Source organism: Myxozyma melibiosi, assembly GCF_037950935.1.
Source record: "Myxozyma melibiosi strain Phaff 52-87 chromosome Unknown BZA70scaffold_7, whole genome shotgun sequence".
NCBI classification, from domain to species: Eukaryota; Fungi; Ascomycota; class Lipomycetes; order Lipomycetales; family Lipomycetaceae; genus Myxozyma; species Myxozyma melibiosi.
Window position 1 is genome coordinate 287,921 of NW_027042921.1, and position 22,091 is coordinate 310,011.

Genomic DNA, 22,091 nt, shown 5'->3' on the forward strand with positions numbered 1-22,091 from the left:
GATATGAATTGTGAGCATATACGAGAGGTATTGCATCATACCATCGTCCCGCTTGACCGGGAGCCAATGGACGTCTATAGTGCTGCCGATGCAAGAGTTGGATAATCGATCAGCGGGCAAAGCCAATGAGTCAATTCGTGCACACTTTGTGCAGTTCTGGTTCGGGAAGTCCATTGGAGCGCACCCAGGTGGATTGTCGGACGCTACGTGGTTTTCTGGACTACATGGGAACTGTCCTACATCGACTTACGGTGATGATACTGCAAGTGTAGGTATCCAGGTGCGCTGATCCGCGTGTCCGGTTGCATAGAGCGGATATACAGAAGCAAAGAGATTGAGCATAGTTGTCGGAAGTCTGGTCAGATCATTTGATCCAGCAGACGGGAAGTGGACGACTTCAAGGTGAACTGAACAAGAAATTTATAACGAGCAATTACGACATTGAACGTAGCCGAATCCACGTCTGTCATCGGGTCGGATGAGCATCAGCTACAAGAGCTGTGTCAATTAACATAAATGTATTTGGTAATTAATTGCAGACACCCGCACATCGAATGATCAACGCCTCGGACAATTCTCCGCTTGAGGTCGAGGAGACGCGAAGATGACTATTAAATACAATGACTCGACCTGTCCCCGGCCGAGTATAAGAACAACAACTCATCTCCTACCCTTCTCTCTGCCATTCGCATACTCCAATTGCTCTGGCTTCGTTCCTGATCCCCTCTTCCCAACCTCTGGTGACTCCTCCGCCGTAGATCCGAAACCCTCCCAACCTTATCGCCGCGTCCACACTCAAACCTCGATTCTGAACAGCTTCCCCAACTTCCACCCCAGTCCGACTCTCCACCTCAACCATGAGCTCTGCACTCCCCCCCCTCCTCCGTCGCCCTCAATCCGCCCTAGCGCGTTCCTTCTCCCGCACGCAAGCCCGACAGAAGACCACTTTCCAATGGCAGGATCCGCTGCTTCTCAAGGAACTCCTCAACGAGGAAGAACAGGCTATTTCCGAGGCGGCTCACAAGTACTGCCAGGGATCTTTGCTGCCCCGCGTGATCGAGGCGTACCGGAATGAGAACTTTGACCGCAAGATCATGCTTGAAATGGGCGAGCTCGGATTCTTGGGCCCGACCGTTACTGGATACGGGTGCGCGGGCGTCGGCTCGGTCGCTTATGGTGTATGTTGATTCTCGGATATATGCTCTGATACATGACTGACTGTTCTTGCTGTATAGCTCATTGCCCGAGAAGTAGAGAGGTAATTGGGGGTTATCGTTCACTGTCTTTTTGCACTATTTACTCATACCTTCTTCAGAATTGACTCTGGATACCGGTCGGCCATGAGTGTACAGTCCAGTCTTGTGATGCACCCGATCGAGATATTCGGCACTGAAGAGCAGAAAGAGCGCTTTCTTCCTCGCCTGGCTACTGGCGAACTAATTGGCTGCTTTGGCCTCACCGAGCGTAAGAGTCCCCGCTACCACAATCACGAAGAAGTGTGTTCACTAACAACATCTCCAGCAAACCACGGATCCGATCCCGGCTCAATGGAAACCACTGCTCGTCCGCATCCGACGAAAGAAGGCGTCTACGTGCTCAACGGCGCGAAGAACTGGATCACAAACTCGCCGATCGCCGACGTTCTGCTAGTCTGGGCCAAGCTCGACGGCGTCATCCGCGGCTTCCTCGTCGAGCGCGAGAAAGCCGGACCGGGACTCGCGACCCCGGCGATTAAGGGAAAGACTGCCTTGCGCGCGAGTATCACCGGCATGATTAACATGGACGAGGTTGAAGTGCCCAAGGAGAACTTGTTCCCTGATATCACGGGCCTCAAGGGTCCTTTCTCGTGCCTTAACAGTGCGCGGTATGGAATTGCCTGGGGTGCGATCGGAGCCCTCGAAGGCGCGCTCGATCTAGCGCGCACGTATGCACTTGATCGCAAGCAGTTCCAGGGAAACCCGCTGGCTAAGTACCAGCTGATACAGAAGAAACTGGCGGACGCGTTGACGGATATCGGGTATGGCCTCGTGGCTTGTGTTCAGGTTGGAAGATTGAAAGATAAAGATCTGGCGGCGCCGGAGATGATTGGTATGATCAAACGGCATAACTCGGATCGTGCTTTGGAAAACACCAGAAAGTAAGTCATCTGCTCGAGAACTTCTACCGGTAGACTTTGCTTAACACTGCATAATAATAGGCTTATGGAGATCTTTGGCGGAAACGCCGCAAGTGACGAGTATCATATCGGCCGTATTGCCGCTAATCTTTTCGTCGTCCAGACATGTGAGTGCATGCTGCTGTTGCAAAGCTTTTTTCTTTGCTATCGCTAACACCGGCTTGAAATAGATGAGGGACAGAGTGATATTCATGCACTGGCTCTCGGTAGGCAGATCACCGGCGTCAATGCATTCTACTAGAGTTGTGCTCATCGACTAAAACAAAAAACGCTCGGGATGAAATGCAGAGTCTTTGGATAGGAAGTATCTCTTGGAAGGAACCATCAATCAAAATTTTGTTCTGGAGATCTACAATGACTAGAAAACTGGTTTAAATGGATATATAGTAATAATAACGATATCTCTGGTATTGAACAGGGGGCTAGTGAGCCAGAAACCAATTAGGGTATTTATAACCAAGAATATAATAACCACCTTTCCTGCCGCGCAAATGTGGTATGATAAAAGATCACCACGTTAAAGAATACTTTTCAGACCGGCCAAATCTCTCTCCCGCTACTAATTATACAGCACAGAGAAACTCTGCAGCAGATTAGCAATCACAGTGTCGATCTCGGCGAAGGACTAGAGCTAGCTCGCGCTCGTTTCTCAAGCGGTGATCCAGATTTCGGACAATCGGGGACTCGTTTGGCGGACCCGGAACCGGCGAGGGTGCTTGCGGAAAGCGGGGACGGTGAACAGATTGGTTTGGGAGAGATTTTGGTGGTGAGGGTGGGTGAGGCTGTAGAGGTGATTGGGGGTTTGTTGAGGTGGAGAGAACTGGAGTCGCTGGCTTTGACGACTGGTCGTTCTTCTGCTGGATAAGCGCAGAATCAGAGACACTGCGCGACTTTTCAGCCGGCGACGACAGATCGCGAGCTTGCGCCAGCGCCACATAATTCGCCTGCATCTTGGCGGCCTTGTATTTTGCAAAGGCCTGTGCATACTGCCCACTATTCTTCATCACCGTCGCGACCCACAACTTCGCCATCTGCTGCGTCATCGGTGGACATCCCGGCCCGATATGGGTCCGGAGACGGACGAGGACATCGATTGGTTTCACGGGCAGGCTCATCAGGCGCTTTGCTTCTTCGGTGGATTCGTCGGTGGAGAGGTGGTGCATTAGACTGTTGGGGCATTTGCAGTTGATGTGGGTTTTGTCCGGGCAGCGAGGGCTGGCGGTGTGGGATTGGAAGGGTGAGATGGTTGAGGCGGGTTGGATTGGTTTCATCGTGATTCCTGGGAGATGTTAGCATGTAAGCAATAAACAGCAGGAGAGATAGAGAAGACAGACCAGAGAACTTCACAAGAGCTTCAATGACCACGCTATGGCGCGCCACAAGACTAACCGCCAGAGCGATAGCAGAACATTCATCCCACCGACTAAGCAGCTGATCCTTCCTCATCAGCCTCAGCAAAGGCAGCACGAGCTCCGCGAGCTGGATCGTGTCAAGCTTCTCGTGCTCGGCGAATTGCATGAGAAACTCCAGGTTCATGACGTCGTGGATCATATCCAGAAGCCCGTGGTTGCTCGTCGTGTCGGAAAGCACGTCGTCCAAAGTCTGCGAGAATGCGTCGAGTTTCTCGAGGTTGAACGCGTAGGGAACGCCGTTGGCGCGGGGCTGGCGCGAGGTCATGATGTAGTTCTTGACTCGCTTCGTGGTGTCGAGTTTCGGGATCTGCTGGAGTGCAGCGGTCGTTAGGCGCGGAGCGGCACCACTGCTCTGTCGACTCGGACGGAAACGACGGTGCTTAGGCCGCAGCGTAAGCGTAGGCGTATCTCCCTTGTCCTTGTCCTTGTCTTTGTCCGCCGCTCCTGCGCCGTCTACGCCCTTATTCTCAGCCTGGAGCAGACTCCCTGTGCTTACAGCCCGGCGCCGCGCAGACTTGAGCGTCAGCAGCAGTGAGCCGGGTACAGAGTCGCGCTCGTCGACAGGGGCGGTGGAGAGATCTGGGGGGATGGCGGGACAGGAGCCGGTCGAGGCATATCTGTGCGGAGTGAAGATTGTAGACAGCTTTTCGCGGACGCCGACGACCATTGTTCAGGATTTGATGTGAGAGCAAAAGACAGAAGCAGAACAAACAGCAGACAGCAGAGTAAAGATACAGCAGATCACCAGTAAACTCGGAGCTCGACGAGCTCACTAAAGACAGAGAGAGGATCAGATGCGATTCAGAAGTGAGCCGAAGTGTCGTCATTGTTCGAGCCGCACGGGTCTACTTTAGCAGTAAAGCAGTCAAGCTCCTGATGTCTTCTCTTTTCTTTCTTTCATACTCATTCGTAGCCACATTTCAGCAGGAAAAACGAGAGAAAATGGCCCTGACGAACGGAACAGTGACAAACACAGGCCCGCGGGTGTCAGAGGCGATGGGTCATGCGGGCAGCGTGCTTGTTGCGACGACGGGGAGCGTGCCAGAGGGCGAACCGCGCGATGATCGGTACCTTGGAGATCCGTTGAGACTCGTGGACTATATGAAGGTATGGTGGTTGCGTCGATGCTTGAAGGTTTAGCAGTGCTAATGATTTGGGGTAGTCGTTCAGGGCAGCGCAGGCGACGAGGACGGAGTTGTATCATGAGTTTGAAGAGTATGACGCGATGAGATTGAGGTGTTCGTTGATCATTGCAGCTAACGTTCTTCTTAACAGAGCTTTGGATGACTACGTAAATCTCAAGTATGAACATCTGATTTTACTACTCTAGTTAGAGGCACCACTGACAAAACAGAATCTCGGTCCCACAAATCCAACAAGTAATCAGGGTATCCCAGGAAGGCTTCCAAGACGTGTCGTCCGAGATCATCATCCTGCACAAACTGATGGGCTCTCTCGGACAGGACAATCTGACAGTCATAATAGACCGAGTGCAGGACTTGGAGAAGGAGAAGCTGGAGGTCACGGTCCGGTTGCTGCAGGCGCGGATTCAGGCTGCGGCAGACACGGAGAGGTCGTTTGAGTCGGAGATTGAGGAGTTGACTCTGAGGTGGGTATATTTTAGTTTTGATGATAAAGAGGGAATGACTGACAGGAATATATAGGCGGGCGGGGTTGATGGAGCAAATCAATGAACAGATGGAAGAAGCGGCGGCGGAGATTATCGATCTGGAGACGATGGATTTATAAGATATGTAATCAGCGAGGGGATACATTTACAGATCCCTGCGGGAGGAGGAATGAACACACATGTATAATTAGCTCTATGCACGAGCAACTCTGATCATTCCATTCCAAATATCAATTGTTGCGTGAATATAATACACATGAAAACACCAATGAACCGAAACAGACAAACGACAGAGATCACAGACCGCAGAAATGGTAGAACAACTAACTAACAACGCGAGAAAGACACAAACAAATGAATACAACCAACGAAAGAAACATGCACCGTTAGATAAATCAGAATGAAAACGGAAGAAGAATGATTTTTGCTAGGGCTGAAGAAAGCAGCACTAGCGTGCGTAAGCAGGGGCGTCGTTTTTGATATCGTCCCAAATCTCGTTAATGACATTCAAGATTTCTTCGGGCAACTCGCCTTCGGAAAGGGACGTCAAGTTCTCTTTGACCTGCTGGATCTTGCTCGCGCCAATGATGATTGCGTCGCCATCAGCGAGCTGAGAATGATGCTTGAGCCAGCGCAGGGCGATAGAGTTGTTTGAGACGTTGTACTTCTGACTGACGGCGTCGATGCGCTCGACCGCGTCGAAGAAGGAGTCTTTGAAGTATCGCTCCCGAGAGCGTTGGCCTTGACGCGTGTTCGGGTCGAAGCGCGAACCGGCAGGTGGTTCCTGTCCGCGACGGACGTTTGAGAAAAAACCGACGGCAAGTGGACTGAGAGCGGAGGGTTAGCTAGGGTGAGAGTGTAGGTGAGGTTCAATTGACAGTACCTGAATGCAAAGAAATTGATCTTGTGTTGATGAAGAACCGGAAAGAGCTCTTGCTCGTTCAGACGGGAAAACATGTTGTAAATGCCCTGGTAGACGGTCGGTTTGATCCAACCGTTCTCCTGGGCCATTTTGACAAAGATCTCGACCTCGCTGGCTTTGAAGTTTGACAATCCGAAGCGCTCGAACTTGCCGGCAAGATAGAGGTCGTTCATTGCACGATGGGTGTCGCTGTAGGGAGTGCACCTGTCGGGACAGTGCAGATAGAGGGTCCGGACTTTGTCGACGCGCAGTCGCTTGAACTGGATCTCGACCGACTGCTTGATGGACTCTGCGGTGTGGGCGTGGTTCTCGAACGAGCGCACTTTGGTGTCGATCTGGATGCCGCGGGAGGCTACATCGAGAATGCCGAGGAAGGCCTCGGACTCTCCCTGGAAGCCGCCCGGGTAGACATAGGCGGTGTCGACGACGTAGTGCCCCGCTGCGGTGAAGGTGTCGAGGAAGTCTCTTGCGAGCGCGGGGGTTGTGATTCTGCCGTGCTCGCCAAAGCCGGCGGTGCCCAGGATGACGTCGACGGCAGGCATTGACCTCTCCGCGAGGATGTAGGAGGTGGATGGTGGTGAAGAGTGGGATGCGACGGCGAGGAGTCGGAAACGTGCTGGTCGCTGGTCGGGAAAGTCCGACGGAAACCGTGCGCGGAAGAGTGGAGGAGTTGTGGTTTTATGTGCAGAGCTGCGGGAGGGATATGCAGTGGGCTGTATGGCCGGTTTGTGTGCTGGTTTGACGATTGCTTGGAAGATGGTAGATGTAGTTGAAGATGAATACAGGATTAAAGGACTTTAACTGCCATTCAGCTTGCAGAACAGCGGAAATCGCTGCTGTTAGCAGGATCTGGGAGCGGGCAAAGTAGATAATGAACAAGCTCCGAGGCGGGTTTCGGTTTAGGGTGGATTCATTGTTTGAGAGCAGCTGCCCCGCTGCTGGATCAGAGAGAGTTGCAGTGCTGGACTGGTGAGGGTGGTTTAGAAGAATAGGGAATAGAATGCAGAAGTGTGTTAATGACTCTTCCGCACTTGTTTCTAGATAAGCAGCGATGTAGATGCAGATACAGACAACAGAAGGCGAGCAGCGATCGCGGGCTAAGAAGACCAAGAGCCGCACGATTCCAATGGACGAGGATGTCTGCTTTGTCTGAGCTGATCGAGATCGACTGGTGATCAGAGGATGTTGGCAGTGGAGCAGTGGAGCAGGGTGATTTAGACTGATGTAGGCTGGTAGAGTGTAGTCTTGCATCAGAAGATCACGAGTACTGCAGCGCAGCAAGACCGTTGGAGATGTTCAGAAAGACGTTGAAGACAAGTGACTGCATGAAGAGCAGATCTCTGCGCGTCTGCACTCAATCAAAGCAAAGCAACCAGATTGATGGAGTCCGCCTGTTTGGCCCGGATCACCACTGCCTGATTGAACATCTTCTGCTCTTTCGAGATAGGTTTTGAGTCATACCATACACCAAGGTATAGTTTATTCTTAGACGGTCTCTTCGTAGACCTGGATCTGCCTGGTTTGGATAAGGACAGTTGATATCTGTCTTCATCTCGATAGTCACAGTTATCCTCTCCGATATACACCTACACCTGCTGTAGAACCATCAGCAGACAGCAGCCCACAGTAATAGTAATAGTAATAGTAAGCACATCGATCTGCGTCACAGTCGCCGCGCATTCGCAGCAGCCACCAACAAAGCAAAGACAAAGCGGCAGCTCTCGTTCTCGACAAGAAAAACTGAGAATAACTGCAGAAACAGAAATAGAAATAGAAAATAGAAGAGTTGCATGGATGTGATCAGACTGCAGTCACTGATTGCTGCAGTTGTGGCTTTAACCGTCACTTTCACTTACCATTTACAGCATATCCGCACCCAACACCGCGCCACTGTCCACGCGTGCGATGGACCCAACTCCACATCGGCCCCGTCTTCCTGACTTCTTCCCCGTTTCCCTGCTCCTCCTCCTCCCGCGCCCTTCTGCGATCCTTCTTATTGTCCGAATCGCTGTATTCAGACGCGATTGCACTCATCTGCCGCCTGCGACCTGCCCGATCCCAGCCATCCCCGCCTCTGCGCTCTCGTACCTGACTGCGCCCCTGCATCGACACTTTCTCTCGTCTGATCGGACTCCCATTGCGCACCCATTCCTCCCTTTGGCCGTCTTCTGCACCGCCTCTGGTCCTCTTCTTTCTCCTTCCTGTCTGGATAACTCTTTACTATCTCGGTTCTGCACTGTTTCGTGCCCGGATCAATCCCACTCCTCCCGTGCTCGCCTTCCACATCCCGTCTGTGGCGCACGCTTACTACGGTTTTCAATATATCTTCCTACACCGCCATCGTAAGTCCTCTTCTGTCACAGCTCCCCAAGAGCTGCCCTCTTCCTCTACTATATTCTACGCCTTCTAGTTCTTTGATTGATCCCAATCACTGACCACCGTCTCCAGATCAACTGATCGGACCGCTCCGCCGTTGTCTTGACACGTATCCACCTCAGCACCTTCGCAGCCTCATGAAACTTGCGCTCGACTAATCAGCTCTTTCGTCGTCGTCTTACTTCTACTCTCGGGGACCTTTTTTGTCTTTCCTATTACTCAAACACTTCAACTTCACCTTTCTGTCTTCCTTATTCTTTGATCTTCCACCGACGCGCCTTCTCTTCTGATCTCGTCCGTCATCGATGGAGTTCACCAAGCCCATGCTGCAGACCCGCAGGTCACACAATGGGCAGCCTGCCCAGCCATCGATACAACAACTCTCTCCTCAACAGCAGCAGCAATATTACCAGCTCCAGCTCCAGCAACAGCAGCAGCCACATTCACCGCAGCAGCAACAGCAACAGCAACATTACAGTCAGTCACACGGACAACACCTCGAGCCTGATCTGGCCCTTCCTCAGCACCAGATGTATCTCCCACAAGGACCCGATCCAAATCTGCAAGGTGACAGCCCCACCAGCAGGGCGCGCGATTACCGCAACACATACTCACCAAGACACAACATGAGTCCTACAATGCATCGATTCACCCCACCAGCATATCCTGCCATGGCCACCTCGCCTTACTCGCAGAGCCCTTACACTCCTGCAGCACCTGCAGCTGATTCGATGGGTCGCACACAGTACGGGGCCAGAACACCTGTTCAGTACTCTCCGAACAATCAATACTATTCACATTTAAATATGTCACCGCTCCATCCACAGCAACAGCCACAGGCACAGCAGCAGCAAAGTCCCTACCATCTTGGAGTGCTTCCTGAAACGACTGCCGCTCCATCTCGGCAAACACTGGGTAAGTCTTTTGTCCACACTTCATGCTGCATTCGCCCGTGATTATATTACGTTCGCGGTTTCCAGCTGGAGAAGTCTCATTTTCAATTTCATGTGTTGATTTAACTCTAACAGTGTCTCATTTTCCGAATTCCGCAGTCAACCAATTCCAGGCCTTGTCTGTGGACTCAACTGGACGGCGAGCATCGACAGCAGTGCTGATGCAACAACCAACCAACCAAAATCCTCAACTACAGCAACAATTCTACACCACCCCTGCCCCTACATTTAGAAAACTCCGGTCTAGAGCAGATTTGCAGCCGAAGAAGAACATCCAGCCGCAGTATAGGAGGGCAAATCCAGAAGGCGGGTTTATGAGTGTACGTGTAGCTGTTTGAGATCGTGAGATGTTGTGATAGTGCGTTGACTGACTTGACTTTAGCCCCTGCAAGCTCTGACAGTACACATCCCATCAACATACCGCATATGCAATCCGAATTTCAAGTACGAGTCCTCGCGAAATCCGAGGCGAGTGCTCACGAAACCGAGCAAGGCAAGCAAAAACAACGGCTATGACAACGACGATAGCGACTATATCTTATATGTGAATGATATCTTGGGCGGCGGAAAGGATCAGCAAAAGTACTTGATTCTCGATATTTTAGGACAGGGAACGTTTGGCCAGGTTGTCAAATGTCAAAATCTGAAGACGCAGGAGGTTGTTGCGGTGAAAGTCATCAAGAACAAGCCTGCTTATTTCAACCAGAGTATGATGGAGGTTTCGATTCTAGAACATGTAAGAGATACATTGCTGCTTTATTTCTGAGAATATTGACTGAAAGTGCAACAGTTGAATACCTCCGTCGACAAAAATGATGAGCACCATCTCCTGCGACTGCGAGACAAGTTTATACATCGCGAACATCTATGCCTGGTCTTTGAGCTTCTCTCGAGCAATCTATACGATCTGATCAAGCAGAACCAGTTCAGAGGACTGAGTACTAACTTGGTCCGCGTGTTTGCGCAGCAGTTGCTAGATGCAATGTGTGTGCTCAAAGAGGCCAAATTGATCCACTGCGATCTCAAGCCAGAGAATATCTTGCTTAAAAAGTATGTTGGAGAGCCGGGGTGTTGCTGTGAATAGTGGCTAACTCTTTTTATTTAGTTTGGAGAGTCCGATTATAAAAGTCATAGATTTTGGTTCTGCATGCCACGAGCGACAAACGGTGTATACATACATTCAATCACGGTTCTATCGATCACCAGAGGTCATCCTAGGATTACCGTAAGTTGTGCTCTTTATCTTTGATTGTTTAGAAATAACATACTGACCTGTTTAGATACTCTTCATCGATTGACATGTGGTCACTTGGTTGCATCGTGGCCGAACTATTTCTGGGATTGCCACTATTCCCAGGAAGTTCAGAGTACAATCAACTATCGAGGATAATCGAGATGTTTGGAATGCCGCCGACATGGATGATTGAGATGGGCAAGCAGTCGCCTGAATTTTTCGAAAAAGTGACTGATGAGTACGGTCGGAAATCATATCGCTTGAAGAGCATGGAGAAATATTCGCGCGAGCACCGGACGAACGAGCAGCCGAGCAAGCGGTATTTCGCGGCGACCAAATTCCCGGATATCGTGAACTCGTACCCGATGCCGAAGCGGAATATGAAGCCGGCCGAGATCGAGCGGGAGATGCAGAATCGGGTTGCGTTTATTGATTTCGTGCAGCGATTGCTGAACATGAACCCCGTCGAGCGATGGACGCCGCAGCAGGCCAAGCAGCATCATTTCGTCGCGCCTCAGAAGGCTATGCCAGCGGCATCGAACCAGGGCGCTACTAGTAGCTCTATGATGCAGCAGCAAAGCTCGAACGATAGTTACAAGAGCGGCGGCAAGCCCGCTGAGAACTATAGCTACCAGCAGCCTGCCGATCTGGGATCTGCTGTGGTTCCTCCGGCAGGGAGCAGATTACAAGGCGAATCATCATACCACGCGCCAGCGCAAAACCCGCAGTATGGAACTACTTCTTCGAACCCATACCTACCCCCGCAGTCAGCGTACTCGACCGCGAACAACGGCACAGGCGCAGTCCCTATGGCGCAGACAACCAGCGCGCGCTCGAATCGTCCCCGCGCGGTCACGATCGGGCACATGGATCCGATCCCGCCCAAGCTGCAGCGAGTAGGCAACCTGATCGACCCGTCGAACGCGATCCGCGCGCAGCCGAGTCCCGCGTACTTCCCGCCGCCAGAGCTAGAGATGGGCAATAGCGGAAGCGCGAGCGGCAGCGACGAGCTCGACGCTGCGGGGAATGGTGGGAATGCAAAGAGCAAGCGGCGCGGGAACGGGCAGCATGGCGACGTGATTAGAAATCTGGAAGACGGGCTGTCGGTCAGTTATTGGGCTTGAGTGTCTTGCAGCTGTTTCTTTTTTATAATGGCTTACGATTCAATTTTTGTGTTTTTGTTTTATGAATCCTGTATACATATCTAACGCCTTTTTCTCCTTTGGGTTTTTTGTTTTCTTGTTTTCTATTTCTGTATTCCGCCCCGCGCTTCTTGTTTTAACGGACCTGAACCATGACGATGACCATGACACCATTTGTCGTTTGTTAGCATTACCAGGAGTTTTTATTGTCGTTAAGATTGTGTGCAGATGCTCTAGAAAAGGGTACATAAATAGAGAAGTCTGAGCTGTGGGAGAGAAGTAGTGTAGAAGTAGTTGTAAACTGGAGGCAGTCTAGAATATATTACATAAGCTCTGACTCACTATTCTGGATCCAGATCTCCCGAAATTGGGAACCAGGAGGAAAGGGTTTTGAGCCGAAAATTTTTGAACGCGAAATCTGTCGACACAACGCAACCGCACAACAGGAACGCTTTCCCTTCTTTTTGATTGCATTGAAAAGAAAAGAGAACAGCATTTGCTTCTGTCTGCTGTATTGGTGCTTTATAGTAACTGATACTTGATACTCTTTCCCGTACTTTGAATTCCTGATGTCTCGATTTTTCGCCGGTGGGTCGTCAGATAGCGACACGTCCTCGTCCGACGAGGAGCTGTACTCTGATTCGGAGGAGGACCAGTCCGGACAGGACCAGTCCGACAACGATTCCGAGGACGACGATGACGAGGATGATGACTCTGACATGGGTTCGGACGACGACGACTCTGACTCTGGGGACGAGGAGGAAGGGCCCGGGCGGTTTTTGAAGGCGGGCGCGAAGGCGGGTGCGTCGCGGTTCTTGCGTGGAGAGGAGAGTGAGGAGAGTGATGAGGATGATTCGAAGAGAGTTGTCAAGAGTGCGAAGGATAAGCGGTTGGAGGAGATTGATAGCATTATCCGGACAATTGAGAATGCAAAGAAGATTAACGACTGGGTCTTGATTTCGAATGGTGAGTTTCCTTCTTTTTTGTACATGTTCAGTAATGACGACGGACAAGCACTAACCTCACCACAGAATTCGACAAGCTCAACAAGATCATCTCCAAGGGTAACCAGCAGACCGACACGCCGCGGATGTACATCAAAGCGATCGCTGACCTGGAGGACTTCATGGCGGACACGATCAAGACCGAGAAAGAGTCCAAGAAGAAGATGAACGCGACGAACGCGCGCGCGCTCAACTCGATCAAGCAGCGCATACGCAAGAACAACCGCACGTTCGAGGACCAGATTGCAAAGTACCGCGCTGATCCCGAAGGGTTCGAGCAGGAAGGCGAGGCGGCTGCCGACGCTGCTGCTGCTGCTGCTGCTGCTGCCGCTGCCGCGCCCAAGATGCGCAAGGGTGCGGAGTTTGAGGCCGCGGCTGCTATGGCGGCCGTCAGACAGGCCAACGCGGAGACCGCTGACGAGGGCGAGTTCTCGACGATTGGCAGGGGCGGGCGCACGATCGCCATCACGGCCGAGAGTATATTCAAGCAGCTGCGCAGCATTCTTGAGGCGCGTGGAAAGAAGAACACTGATCGCACGGAGCAGATTAGGAATATGGAGAAGATGATGGATGTCGCTGATACTGTCTACCAGCGCATACGTGTCTTGCTTGTCTTGATCTCTACTCGCTTTGACCTCACTACTTCGACCGCCTCGTACATGCCCATTCCGCAGTGGAAATCGTGAGTCAAGCTCTTATGATTCTGTTATTTTGAATGAACATGCTAACTTAATGTAATATCTCTAGTGCGCAGGAGGAGATCTCGAAGCTTCTTGAGATCCTTGAGGCCAACCCGCTTTACATTGTGACTGAGGCGGCCGAGGACGTCGAGGACGAGGACGAGGCTGAGCCTACGCCGAAGGACGGCGAGCCGGTGAAGATCTTTGGCAGCATAGCCTCTCTGGTTGAGCGGTTAGATGACGAGCTGACGCGGTCGCTGCAGAACATCGACCCGCACACGCCGGAGTACATTGAGCGCCTGAAGGAGGAGTCGCTTCTATACACGACGATCGTGCGGACGCAGCTGTACTCTGAGCGCAACGGTCTCGAGAGCAGCACCAGCCGGGTGCTTATCCGCCGACTAGAGATGCTGTACTACAAGCCCGAGCAGCTGATCACTGCGATCGAGCAGACGGCGTGGACGTCGCTGCCGAGCGAGCTCAAGTCCGAGATCACTCCGTACACTGCGGACGAGAATGCCTCTGATCTGATCCACTCGATCTGCGCGGCGCTGTACAAGCAGGACAACCGACTTTACCGCACGCGCGCGATGCTGTGCCAGGTGTACCACCACGCGCTGCACAACCGGTACTTCCACGCGCGCGACTTGTTGCTGATGTCGCACTTGCAGGCGACGATCCACACGGCCGACATCCTGACGCAGATTCTGTACAACCGAACGCTTGTGCAGGTCGGCCTGTGCGCGTTCCGCGAGGGCATGATTCCCGAGGCGCAGCAGGCGCTGCAGGAGATTTCGGGCACGGGCCGCGTGAAGGAGTTGCTTGCGCAGGGCGTGCAGATGCAGCGCTACGGGCAGACGTCGCCGGAGCAGGAGCGCATCGAGCGCCAGCGCCAGATCCCGTTCCACCAGCACATCAACCTCGAGCTGCTCGAGTGCGTGTACCTTACCTCGTCGATGCTGCTTGAGATCCCGTTCATGGCGCAGTGCGGCAGCGCGCCGGACGCGAAGAAGCGCGTGATTTCGAAGCCGTTCCGTCGGATGCTCGATTATCATGAGCGCCAGGTGTTTACGGGACCGCCCGAGAACACGCGCGACCACATCATGCAGGCGTCCAAGGCGCTCGCGACGGGAGACTGGGCGCGCGCGCGGGAGTTGATTCGCGCGATCAAGATCTGGGAACTCATGCCGGAGACGGAGAGTATCAAGGACATGCTGAGCGAGAAGATCCAGGAAGAAGGTCTGCGAACGTACCTGTTCACCTACGCGCCGTTCTACGAAACCCTCTCGATCGCGAACCTGGCGGGCATGTTTGACATCTCCGAGCGTAAAGCCACCGCGCTTGTGAGCAAGATGATTTCAAACAACGAGGTCGCGGCCGCGCTTGACCAAAAGACAAACGCGATCGTGTTCACCGCGGGCGTGGAGTACTCGCGGCTGCAGAACCTGGCGCTCGCGTTGTCGGATAAGGCTGTGCAGTTGCTCGATAGCGTCAAGTACCGATGAGCGGTGGGTTAAAAAAGTGCTGTGTTTTTGTCGTCATTTAATCGTCATGTGCTCGTTCTTTATTTTTGATCAAAATTTGTTGCGTGTTTTTAGTTCCTCTAGTTTCTCTCATGCTCTCATGAGAAGAACAGGAATTGTTGTTCTTTCATCTTACAAAATTGTGCTTTAGATGTTTTGTTTAGTCAAATATAACCTAACCATGATTATGTAACAATGTTGATGAAGATTACTGTGCTTTACAGATCCGCGCGTCCAAGCCACAGGATGTCACACTTGAAGGCGGTGTGCCGATCATGGATGGATCCACTTCACTTCATTTATTTACGGCGGTGTTGAAATATAAACAGTTATTGATATAGAATGTGATAAAAGATAGCTTATTGAATAGTAGGCATAGCAAATAAAGAACTAACTACTGGCTCCTGGCTTTCTTCGCAAGGCCCTGGGCGATCTGCTCGCCGAGACCCTTGTCGACGCGACCAAACATCTCGGCAACTCGCTTCTGGATCTCAGGCTTGGCCGCGGACGCGTGCGCGACGACGTTATAGACCAAGTTCTCCTGCTGTCCCTTTGTGCGGCCGAGGACCTCCCACATTGCGCGGGGCTGCTCGTAGTCGAGGTCGGTGACCTCGGGCGAGATCTCGAGCGCGGTGGAGGCCCAGTACTCGTGCTTTGCGGCGCTGACGCCCTTGGAGTAGCGCAGGGGCGCGAAGGTGGACTGGTAGTTTGCGACGGCGCCGTAGTTTCCGTCGACGCGCATGCCGCCGTCGCGCTCCATCGGGTTGTAGACGTTCTCGGGCCGGTTGACGGGGATCTGGAGGTAGTTGACGCCGAGGCGGTGGCGGTGGGTGTCGTTGTATGAAAACAGACGGGACTGCAGGACCGGGTCGGCGGAGGCCTCGAAGCCGGGGACGAGGTGAGAGGGCGAGAAGGCGGCCTGCTCGACCTCGGCGAAGTAGTTCTCGGGGTTCTTGTTGAGCGTGAGCTTGCCGAAGCGGCGGAGGGGGAAGTCGCTCTTGGGCCAGACCTTGGTGAGGTCAAAGACCGAGTAGCGGAACTCCTTTGCCTGCTCGAGGGTCATGGTCTGCAGGTAGCACGTCCAGGAAGGGTATTCGCCGGCCTCGATGGCGTTGAAGAGGTCCTCGGTTGCGAAATCGGGGTTCTCGCCCGCGATCTTGGTGGCCTCGTCGTTGGTGAAGTTCTTGATGCCCTGGTCGCACTTCATGGTGATCTGGCAGTAGACGAACGAGCCGTCGTCCTTGACGAGCTTGAAGGTGTGGCCGGACCAGCCGTGCATGAAGCGGTGGCCGTAGGGGGTGCCGCGGTCGGAGAAGAGGGTCATGACCTGGTGGATGGACTCCTGGTTGGTGGTGAGGTAGTCCCAGAAGGCGTCTGCGTCCTTGAGGTTTGTCTGCGGGTTGCGCTTCTGGGTGTGGATGAACAAGGGGAACTTGGTGGGGTCGCGCAGGAAGAAGACGGGGGTGTTGTTGAAGACCCAGTCGCAGACGCCGTCCTCGGTGTAGAGCTTTGTGGAGAAGCCACGGGGGTCGCGGGCGGAGTCGGGAGAGGCTTTCTCGCCGCCGACGGTGGAGAAGCGGGTGAAGGTCTTTGTCTTCTTGCCGACGGAGGCGAGGAACTTTGCAGAGGTGAGGTCGGAGATGTCGTCGGTGACCTCGAAGACGCCGTACGCGCCGGCGCCCTTTGCGTGGACTACGCGCTCGGGGACGCGCTCGCGGTCGAAGTGGGCGAGCAAGTCGATGAGGTGGAAGTCCTGGAGGAGGAGGGGGCCGTACTCGCCGCCGATGCGGGCGGATGCGCGGGGGTTGAGGACGGGGCAGCCATTGGAGGCGGTGTAGGTCGGGGCGGCTGGGTCGTTTGTGGAGACGGAGGGGGAGGTGACGATGGAGGGGGCCATGATAGTTGATGATAGTTGATGATAGTAGATGATAGTAGAAGTAGTAGAAGTAGAAGTAGAAGCAACAGCAACAACAACAGCTGAACAACAACAACAACAACAGAAGAAGAACAGCAGCAGCAGAACAGCAGGAACCCGGTCTTTTATAGAACAGAATCAAGTCCAACAAACAAATGCCCGCCAATCGCACGCGTCCGAATGCAAATGATCGATCGCAAAGCTGCCCGATTGGGAAGACGATGCTCGACAGCGACGGCGTAGGCGAGCGGCCTCTGACGTCACCGAGGAGCCCCGCCATAGTCCGAGTCTGTAGTTAGGAGCTACAAAGGTTATGTAATCGCTATTAGTAAGTGCTGCTGATGTATTCTGCTGTGGATCAGTCTAGATGTGGTTTTCTAGTCTTGTGAAGAAGAGAGAGTGGGATAATCAAGAGCGGAAGAGCAGCCAGACCTCTGATCTCGTCTGCTTAGAAATAGGAATTGCTCTTCTCGCAGATCCTCTCCTCGTCAACTGGAGCCACTGCGGGACCATCAACACTTCCTAATGCGTATCTCGTGCTTTATTCACCGCAGAACATTTATTGTACAGTATTTTTGCGTAGTTCTGCTCTTCTCATCTTCTCTTGATCTTCCTAGTCTCTGTCATGCCTCTCTTGCTCTGCTCTGCTTCATCGCTATAGCCTCATCACATCTGTTCCTCCTTAATCACCTCAACCAGCCTAAACATAATCAGTCAATACCACCCCCGTGACAATCAATAATCACTCACATAAATAACTCACCAGTCAAGTCCCTCAGTCAAACCCTCGCCTTCGATCGCGCTGCAGGCCACAATGCTCCAACTCCGATCTTTCATCCCCACCAACCCTAAGGCCTCGCTCACCTCCGGCGCTGTCATCGCTCCCGGCTATTATCGCTGTTAGCTATTCCTCTAATTAGATTCGTATATAGATCTCCCACCTGATCCTGTTTATTCGCAAACACCAACAGTGCCGAATCAGCTAACTCTTCCTCGTTCAGCATCTCCTTCAATTCCTCTTTGCTCGTGTTGATGCGCTCTCTATCCGTCGCGTCCACAACAAAAATGACCTGCCCTTTGTTAGCTCATCATCCCTTCTCCTTCCAAAAGATGACTTACAGCCGCAGTGTTGGCATAGTAGCATCGCCAATACGGTCGTATACTGGTTTGCCCACCAAGATCCTACTCCATCGTTAATATCCCACAGCACAGCAATAGACATAAGCAGATACACACCCAAACATTAAACTTCAAGTTCTTGTATGTCAGGGTCTCGACATTGAATCCGATAGCTAAGTAAATTGTCAGCCACAGCCATACTAAACATCAGCTGTATCTCTTACTCGGAACAGTAGTTATAACCTCTCCGATCTATACACATCGTCAGCACATCTCCTCATATCATTCTTATCACACACAATCAACCCACCTGCAACCGGTACAAAATCGTAGTCTTTCCCGCACCATCGAGTCCAAGAATCAGAATCCTGATCTCCTTGTCGCCGCCCCACAGCTTCGCCAGCACGCGCCCAAATACTTGTCCTTCACATCAGATTGCTGTCAGCATTTCTCATTCCTTCCATCTAGAGAAGAGGTTGATCGTCGGTGCATACCCATGTTTTATCTCTTATACTGAATGTTGCTAGTTGTAGCTCTGATGCTCTCGCAGTCGCTCTGATATGATCTGGCAAGAGGCGCTGAGGGAAGATATCACTGTAATATGCTGTTAGTATCCAATTCAACTGCAATAACTAGATCGTCTCCCCGAGGCACGTTCCAAAACAGAACCGCAGACAAGTGTTATCGATCAGACCTCGTCAGAGGTTATGATTACTAAAACACAGCAGCAGTCCGCAGTCTCGTCCACACAGCATCAACCCAATCAACAGCACAGCAGCACTCAACACTCAACACCTTTGATCTTTCAATAACGTGCCTCGAGACCCAACACTCCAAAAACCAATGCAGCAAGAAGGGAAGCAAGAAGGAAGGGCAGCACCAGCGCAACACCAACAACAGCACAATCTCTCACCTTTATCCTCAACTCTGTGCTTTCCGATTCGTCGTCAAACCACCTATAAACAATATTCACTCCGTAGATCTGAATTCAATTCGCGCTTTCCTATTATCTTCTCAAAGCAAGAAAGAATAGGATCTTCGTTCTATTTACGGTTCTTGGCTTCCTAGATGCTTTGCGGCCGCGCCCGCTGTCATCTTCCTCGATTACATTAAAGAGGGGTTTGTGTCTTTATCTGTTTACTTCGTCTACTCTTCTTATAACTACTGATCTCTTCTTATGTTATTGCCAAAGGAGATTATCATTAATTGCATTATTTACAGGATCTCACTGATTGCTGGCTGCTCAGGCCACCCGCCCTCCGCGCCCAATCGCCTTCTCCCACGTAGCCTTCGTCCACAGCTCCGCGCGGTCGTATGCGCTCCCGACCGAGTCCAGCGCCGGCCGGACGTCGAGATAAAAGCTCGGATATCCGTCCGGCTCGGGCTGTCCCGAGTAGTAGTCAATCACGTACCGCACCTGCTGCTTCTCGCCCTTGTTGTCGTACCGCAGCACCGTCCAGTCGTGCCGATCGAACGGTGGCGGGCCGCCCATCAGCTGCAGCATCCGCGCCCGCGGCGACGGCGTCTCCGGACGGCCTGTGAACTTGAGCAGGCGCGGCTGCTTGCCAGAGGCCTTGTAGTACTTCTCCTCCCACTTTAGAATCTCGTTCCACGCGCCCTCGTTCAGGAAATTGTGCACGTCGACCATCGCCGGCACGTCCTGCTCCGGCGTGTCCTTATGTCCCTTGCGCACCATCGCGTTCAGCATCTGCTGCGGCGAAGGGTACTCCCACACCCCCTGCGCCTCGTCCTCGCCCTGGGGTATCGACGACATCGTGCGCTCTGTCGGCAGCGGGATCTTTTGCCCGGGCACCCTTTGCGTCGCGGAAAGGTTCGCAGGCATGTTTGTCCGCGGATCAAGCTTGCTGTGGTCGACCGGGCAGGCGGACGCGCCTTTTGACGATGTTGCTGGTGACGCTAGCTTGCTGTGATCTACCGGGCATTTCGCCGCTGATTCGGCGGTCTGGTGCAGGTGGCGGTTAGCGTCGGTTTATATGAGATGTGTATATACTGTGAGTATATACGTATATATACAACATGAGAGTACTCACCGAATCCGCAGGTGCAGACGCATCACTCTTCTTTGACCAAAACGGAATCCAAACCATCTCGTCTCGTTGATTCACTTCAATGTAGTAGTCCTTAACTTGCTCTCTTTCCACTAATACGCTCTCCAAAAAGCTACTATTCCAAAACCTGATTCCAAGCAAATATCGTATCGCAAACGTGCACTGCAGTTCCTTTTGTCGAACGCTCTTATTCACTGCCGATCTCTGCTTGCTGCTGCTGCTGCTTACTTCCTTGTCTCTTCCTCACCTGCACCTTCCCGGCTTTTTTTCTTGAATTTTCCCTTCTCGTGCGGCTCAAGTGCTTATGTCATGGGTTGCTAATCAGGTACGAACGCCACGGCGGAGATCAGCAGGCTCCGAGCTGGGATCTGTGCGCGGCGATTGCGAAATAAGAGTGGAAAACGACAATATGGTTGTTGGTTGAGGCTTTGTGAGGACGAGAGGATTGAAAGTGATTGTTTGCTGGTTTTGCTTGCTGGTTTTTGCGTTATTGTTGTTTGGCTTTGCTTCAGAGGGTTTTCTTGTGTGGTAGAGGGAGTGTGTATTCTCTTCTAGTGTGAGGTGCAGTAACGACCTGACTTAACAGAGAGCTATCGAGTATACTTCTCATCTTGAGACTTTGAGGAGTCTCTGAATCACGATTTCTTGCTACTCCTTGCTACTTTCTTTTGGTCCATCGACAATGTCATCACTCGACCGGGGCTTTCCCCCGTCTGCCCACAGTCATTCGCTGGCGGGATCGAAGCGACGGGTAGTCGACGACGATGAATACAGTGGTGAACAAGCAAATGTACGATCGAGCACAGTCTTACTGATGAGATGATTTGGCTAATTCGTCTTTCTAGAAACGGCAATTTCGACATGGTGAGGGTGGAAGCTCAAGTAGAGCGCTGCAGGGGGATGGTAGCTGGGGTGGGTATAACAGTACTTCAAACATGCCGATGATGGCGGAAGACAGTGCTCGAGCAGCGAGAAGCTGTAGTCCGTATATCGACGGCGACGAGGATGCAGAGGAGAAGGTTAGTTTTGTGTGTTTGGTGCTTGTGTTGCGTTCAATTGCTAATGCTGTCTTGATATAGACTTCACCTGTCTTGGTCGACGAGGAGGACGATAGTATGATGATGACGCCAGACAGTATAGATCTCCGCCAGCACGGCGCTTCACCTCCTCCATTCTCATTAGACCACATCAGCATCGACGACCACCACCACTCCGACATCAGCAGCAATCTCAACGCCACCGCACACCCCACCAGCATCAACAATCCCAACCCGTCAAAACCACAGCTCATATGCGACAACCCAGACTCGCTGAAGCAGTCGGGGATGAAGAAGATGGTTTATATGGGATACCGAGCGGATTGCCCAAAGTGTGTCGCTCGCCAGGCGGGCCATTATTCGCATATCGTGTATATCCCAGACCGATAGTCTTCTCTATCAAAAAGATCCACGTCATCTCTTTTTGCATGCATATTCTGGTTGCCTGATTTTGTTATTTTGTTCCATCTTGTTTTATCTTGTTTTATCTTGTTTTTCTTGTCTCCATTTCATAGCCGGACTCTCATCTACTTTCTCATCTACGGTGCCGTTCATTTACTTCTTGCACGCCATCTTTTGTCTTCTTCCAGTTTTGAGCAGCAGAACATCATTCTACAGCATATAGGCGTCAATCACAAAGATTACAATCAATATCAGCTACTAATCCTGTAAAATAGATCTAGCAAAGTGGAAACCATAAAACCCTACGATTATGTCGTGTCTGAGTAAAAACCCTACAAACAGATACAGACCCCTTACCCTACCAACAACAACATCGACGCGTCTCCAAAAGTTCTTTAGTTCGAGAAGCAGGTGCTGTTTAGAAGCAGTACAAAGGCAGGACTCTTACCAGCTTCCGAACTGTGCTCTATCTTGATATTTTTGATAATTGTTTATTT

General features: G+C 52.0%; 10 protein-coding genes across 10 annotated transcripts; 5 read left to right on the forward strand and 5 right to left on the reverse strand.

Annotated features, from left to right (window-relative positions):
* The first annotated feature begins 516 nt into the window (after positions 1 to 516).
* BZA70DRAFT_180896 (acyl-CoA dehydrogenase/oxidase) lies at positions 517 to 2,793 on the forward strand. Its single transcript, XM_064909942.1, has 6 exons — positions 517 to 1,178; positions 1,236 to 1,258; positions 1,316 to 1,464; positions 1,522 to 2,137; positions 2,198 to 2,283; positions 2,347 to 2,793. Exons 1-6 carry the CDS (start codon positions 858 to 860, stop codon positions 2,415 to 2,417), a joined length of 1,266 nt encoding a protein of 421 aa, XP_064767734.1. The 5' UTR covers positions 517 to 857; the 3' UTR covers positions 2,418 to 2,793.
* Positions 2,770 to 4,255, reverse strand: BZA70DRAFT_267917 (uncharacterized protein; the record flags this gene model as incomplete). The annotated part of the gene is made up of 2 exons (XM_064911130.1): positions 2,770 to 3,455; positions 3,511 to 4,255. 2 exons carry the CDS (start codon positions 4,253 to 4,255, stop codon positions 2,770 to 2,772), a joined length of 1,431 nt encoding a protein of 476 aa, XP_064767735.1.
* A 275-nt stretch (positions 4,256 to 4,530) lies between these two features.
* On the forward strand, positions 4,531 to 5,337 carry BZA70DRAFT_290027 (uncharacterized protein; the record flags this gene model as incomplete). The annotated part of the gene is made up of 5 exons (XM_064914169.1): positions 4,531 to 4,695; positions 4,751 to 4,803; positions 4,864 to 4,890; positions 4,943 to 5,197; positions 5,253 to 5,337. The coding sequence occupies 5 exons, from the start codon at positions 4,531 to 4,533 to the stop codon at positions 5,335 to 5,337; spliced, it is 585 nt and encodes a 194-aa protein (XP_064767736.1).
* Positions 5,338 to 5,666: 329 nt separating this feature from the next.
* On the reverse strand, positions 5,667 to 6,682 carry BZA70DRAFT_299470 (Aldo/keto reductase; the record flags this gene model as incomplete). The annotated part of the gene is made up of 2 exons (XM_064914662.1): positions 5,667 to 6,045; positions 6,102 to 6,682. The coding sequence occupies 2 exons, from the start codon at positions 6,680 to 6,682 to the stop codon at positions 5,667 to 5,669; spliced, it is 960 nt and encodes a 319-aa protein (XP_064767737.1).
* Positions 6,683 to 8,580: 1,898 nt separating this feature from the next.
* Positions 8,581 to 12,245, forward strand: BZA70DRAFT_181263 (kinase-like domain-containing protein). The gene is made up of 6 exons (XM_064909945.1): positions 8,581 to 9,431; positions 9,569 to 9,789; positions 9,852 to 10,205; positions 10,260 to 10,519; positions 10,575 to 10,694; positions 10,750 to 12,245. The coding sequence occupies exons 1-6, from the start codon at positions 8,822 to 8,824 to the stop codon at positions 11,825 to 11,827; spliced, it is 2,643 nt and encodes an 880-aa protein (XP_064767738.1). The 5' UTR covers positions 8,581 to 8,821; the 3' UTR covers positions 11,828 to 12,245.
* A 1-nt stretch (position 12,246) lies between these two features.
* BZA70DRAFT_181108 (eukaryotic translation initiation factor 3 subunit 8 N-terminus-domain-containing protein) lies at positions 12,247 to 15,240 on the forward strand. Its single transcript, XM_064909944.1, has 3 exons — positions 12,247 to 12,811; positions 12,877 to 13,531; positions 13,597 to 15,240. Exons 1-3 carry the CDS (start codon positions 12,415 to 12,417, stop codon positions 15,032 to 15,034), a joined length of 2,490 nt encoding a protein of 829 aa, XP_064767739.1. The 5' UTR covers positions 12,247 to 12,414; the 3' UTR covers positions 15,035 to 15,240.
* Positions 15,241 to 15,387: 147 nt separating this feature from the next.
* On the reverse strand, positions 15,388 to 16,954 carry BZA70DRAFT_279816 (catalase isozyme P). Its single transcript, XM_064912848.1, has one exon. The coding sequence runs from the start codon at positions 16,947 to 16,949 to the stop codon at positions 15,447 to 15,449; it is 1,503 nt and encodes a 500-aa protein (XP_064767740.1). The 5' UTR covers positions 16,950 to 16,954; the 3' UTR covers positions 15,388 to 15,446.
* A 679-nt stretch (positions 16,955 to 17,633) lies between these two features.
* BZA70DRAFT_267923 (ADP-ribosylation factor 1) lies at positions 17,634 to 18,584 on the reverse strand (the record flags this gene model as incomplete). The annotated part of the gene is made up of 8 exons (XM_064911131.1): positions 17,634 to 17,667; positions 17,731 to 17,855; positions 17,909 to 18,037; positions 18,087 to 18,149; positions 18,204 to 18,259; positions 18,311 to 18,338; positions 18,397 to 18,509; positions 18,581 to 18,584. The coding sequence occupies 8 exons, from the start codon at positions 18,582 to 18,584 to the stop codon at positions 17,634 to 17,636; spliced, it is 552 nt and encodes a 183-aa protein (XP_064767741.1).
* Positions 18,585 to 19,156: 572 nt separating this feature from the next.
* On the reverse strand, positions 19,157 to 20,422 carry BZA70DRAFT_180938 (cytochrome c heme lyase). Its single transcript, XM_064909943.1, has 2 exons — positions 20,138 to 20,422; positions 19,157 to 20,049 (listed from the first exon to the last, which is right to left on the reverse strand). Exons 1-2 carry the CDS (start codon positions 20,192 to 20,194, stop codon positions 19,330 to 19,332), a joined length of 777 nt encoding a protein of 258 aa, XP_064767742.1. The 5' UTR covers positions 20,195 to 20,422; the 3' UTR covers positions 19,157 to 19,329.
* On the forward strand, positions 20,375 to 21,851 carry BZA70DRAFT_279828 (uncharacterized protein). The gene is made up of 3 exons (XM_064912849.1): positions 20,375 to 20,945; positions 21,001 to 21,174; positions 21,235 to 21,851. The coding sequence occupies exons 1-3, from the start codon at positions 20,838 to 20,840 to the stop codon at positions 21,580 to 21,582; spliced, it is 630 nt and encodes a 209-aa protein (XP_064767743.1). The 5' UTR covers positions 20,375 to 20,837; the 3' UTR covers positions 21,583 to 21,851.
* The last annotated feature ends 240 nt before the right edge of the window (positions 21,852 to 22,091 follow it).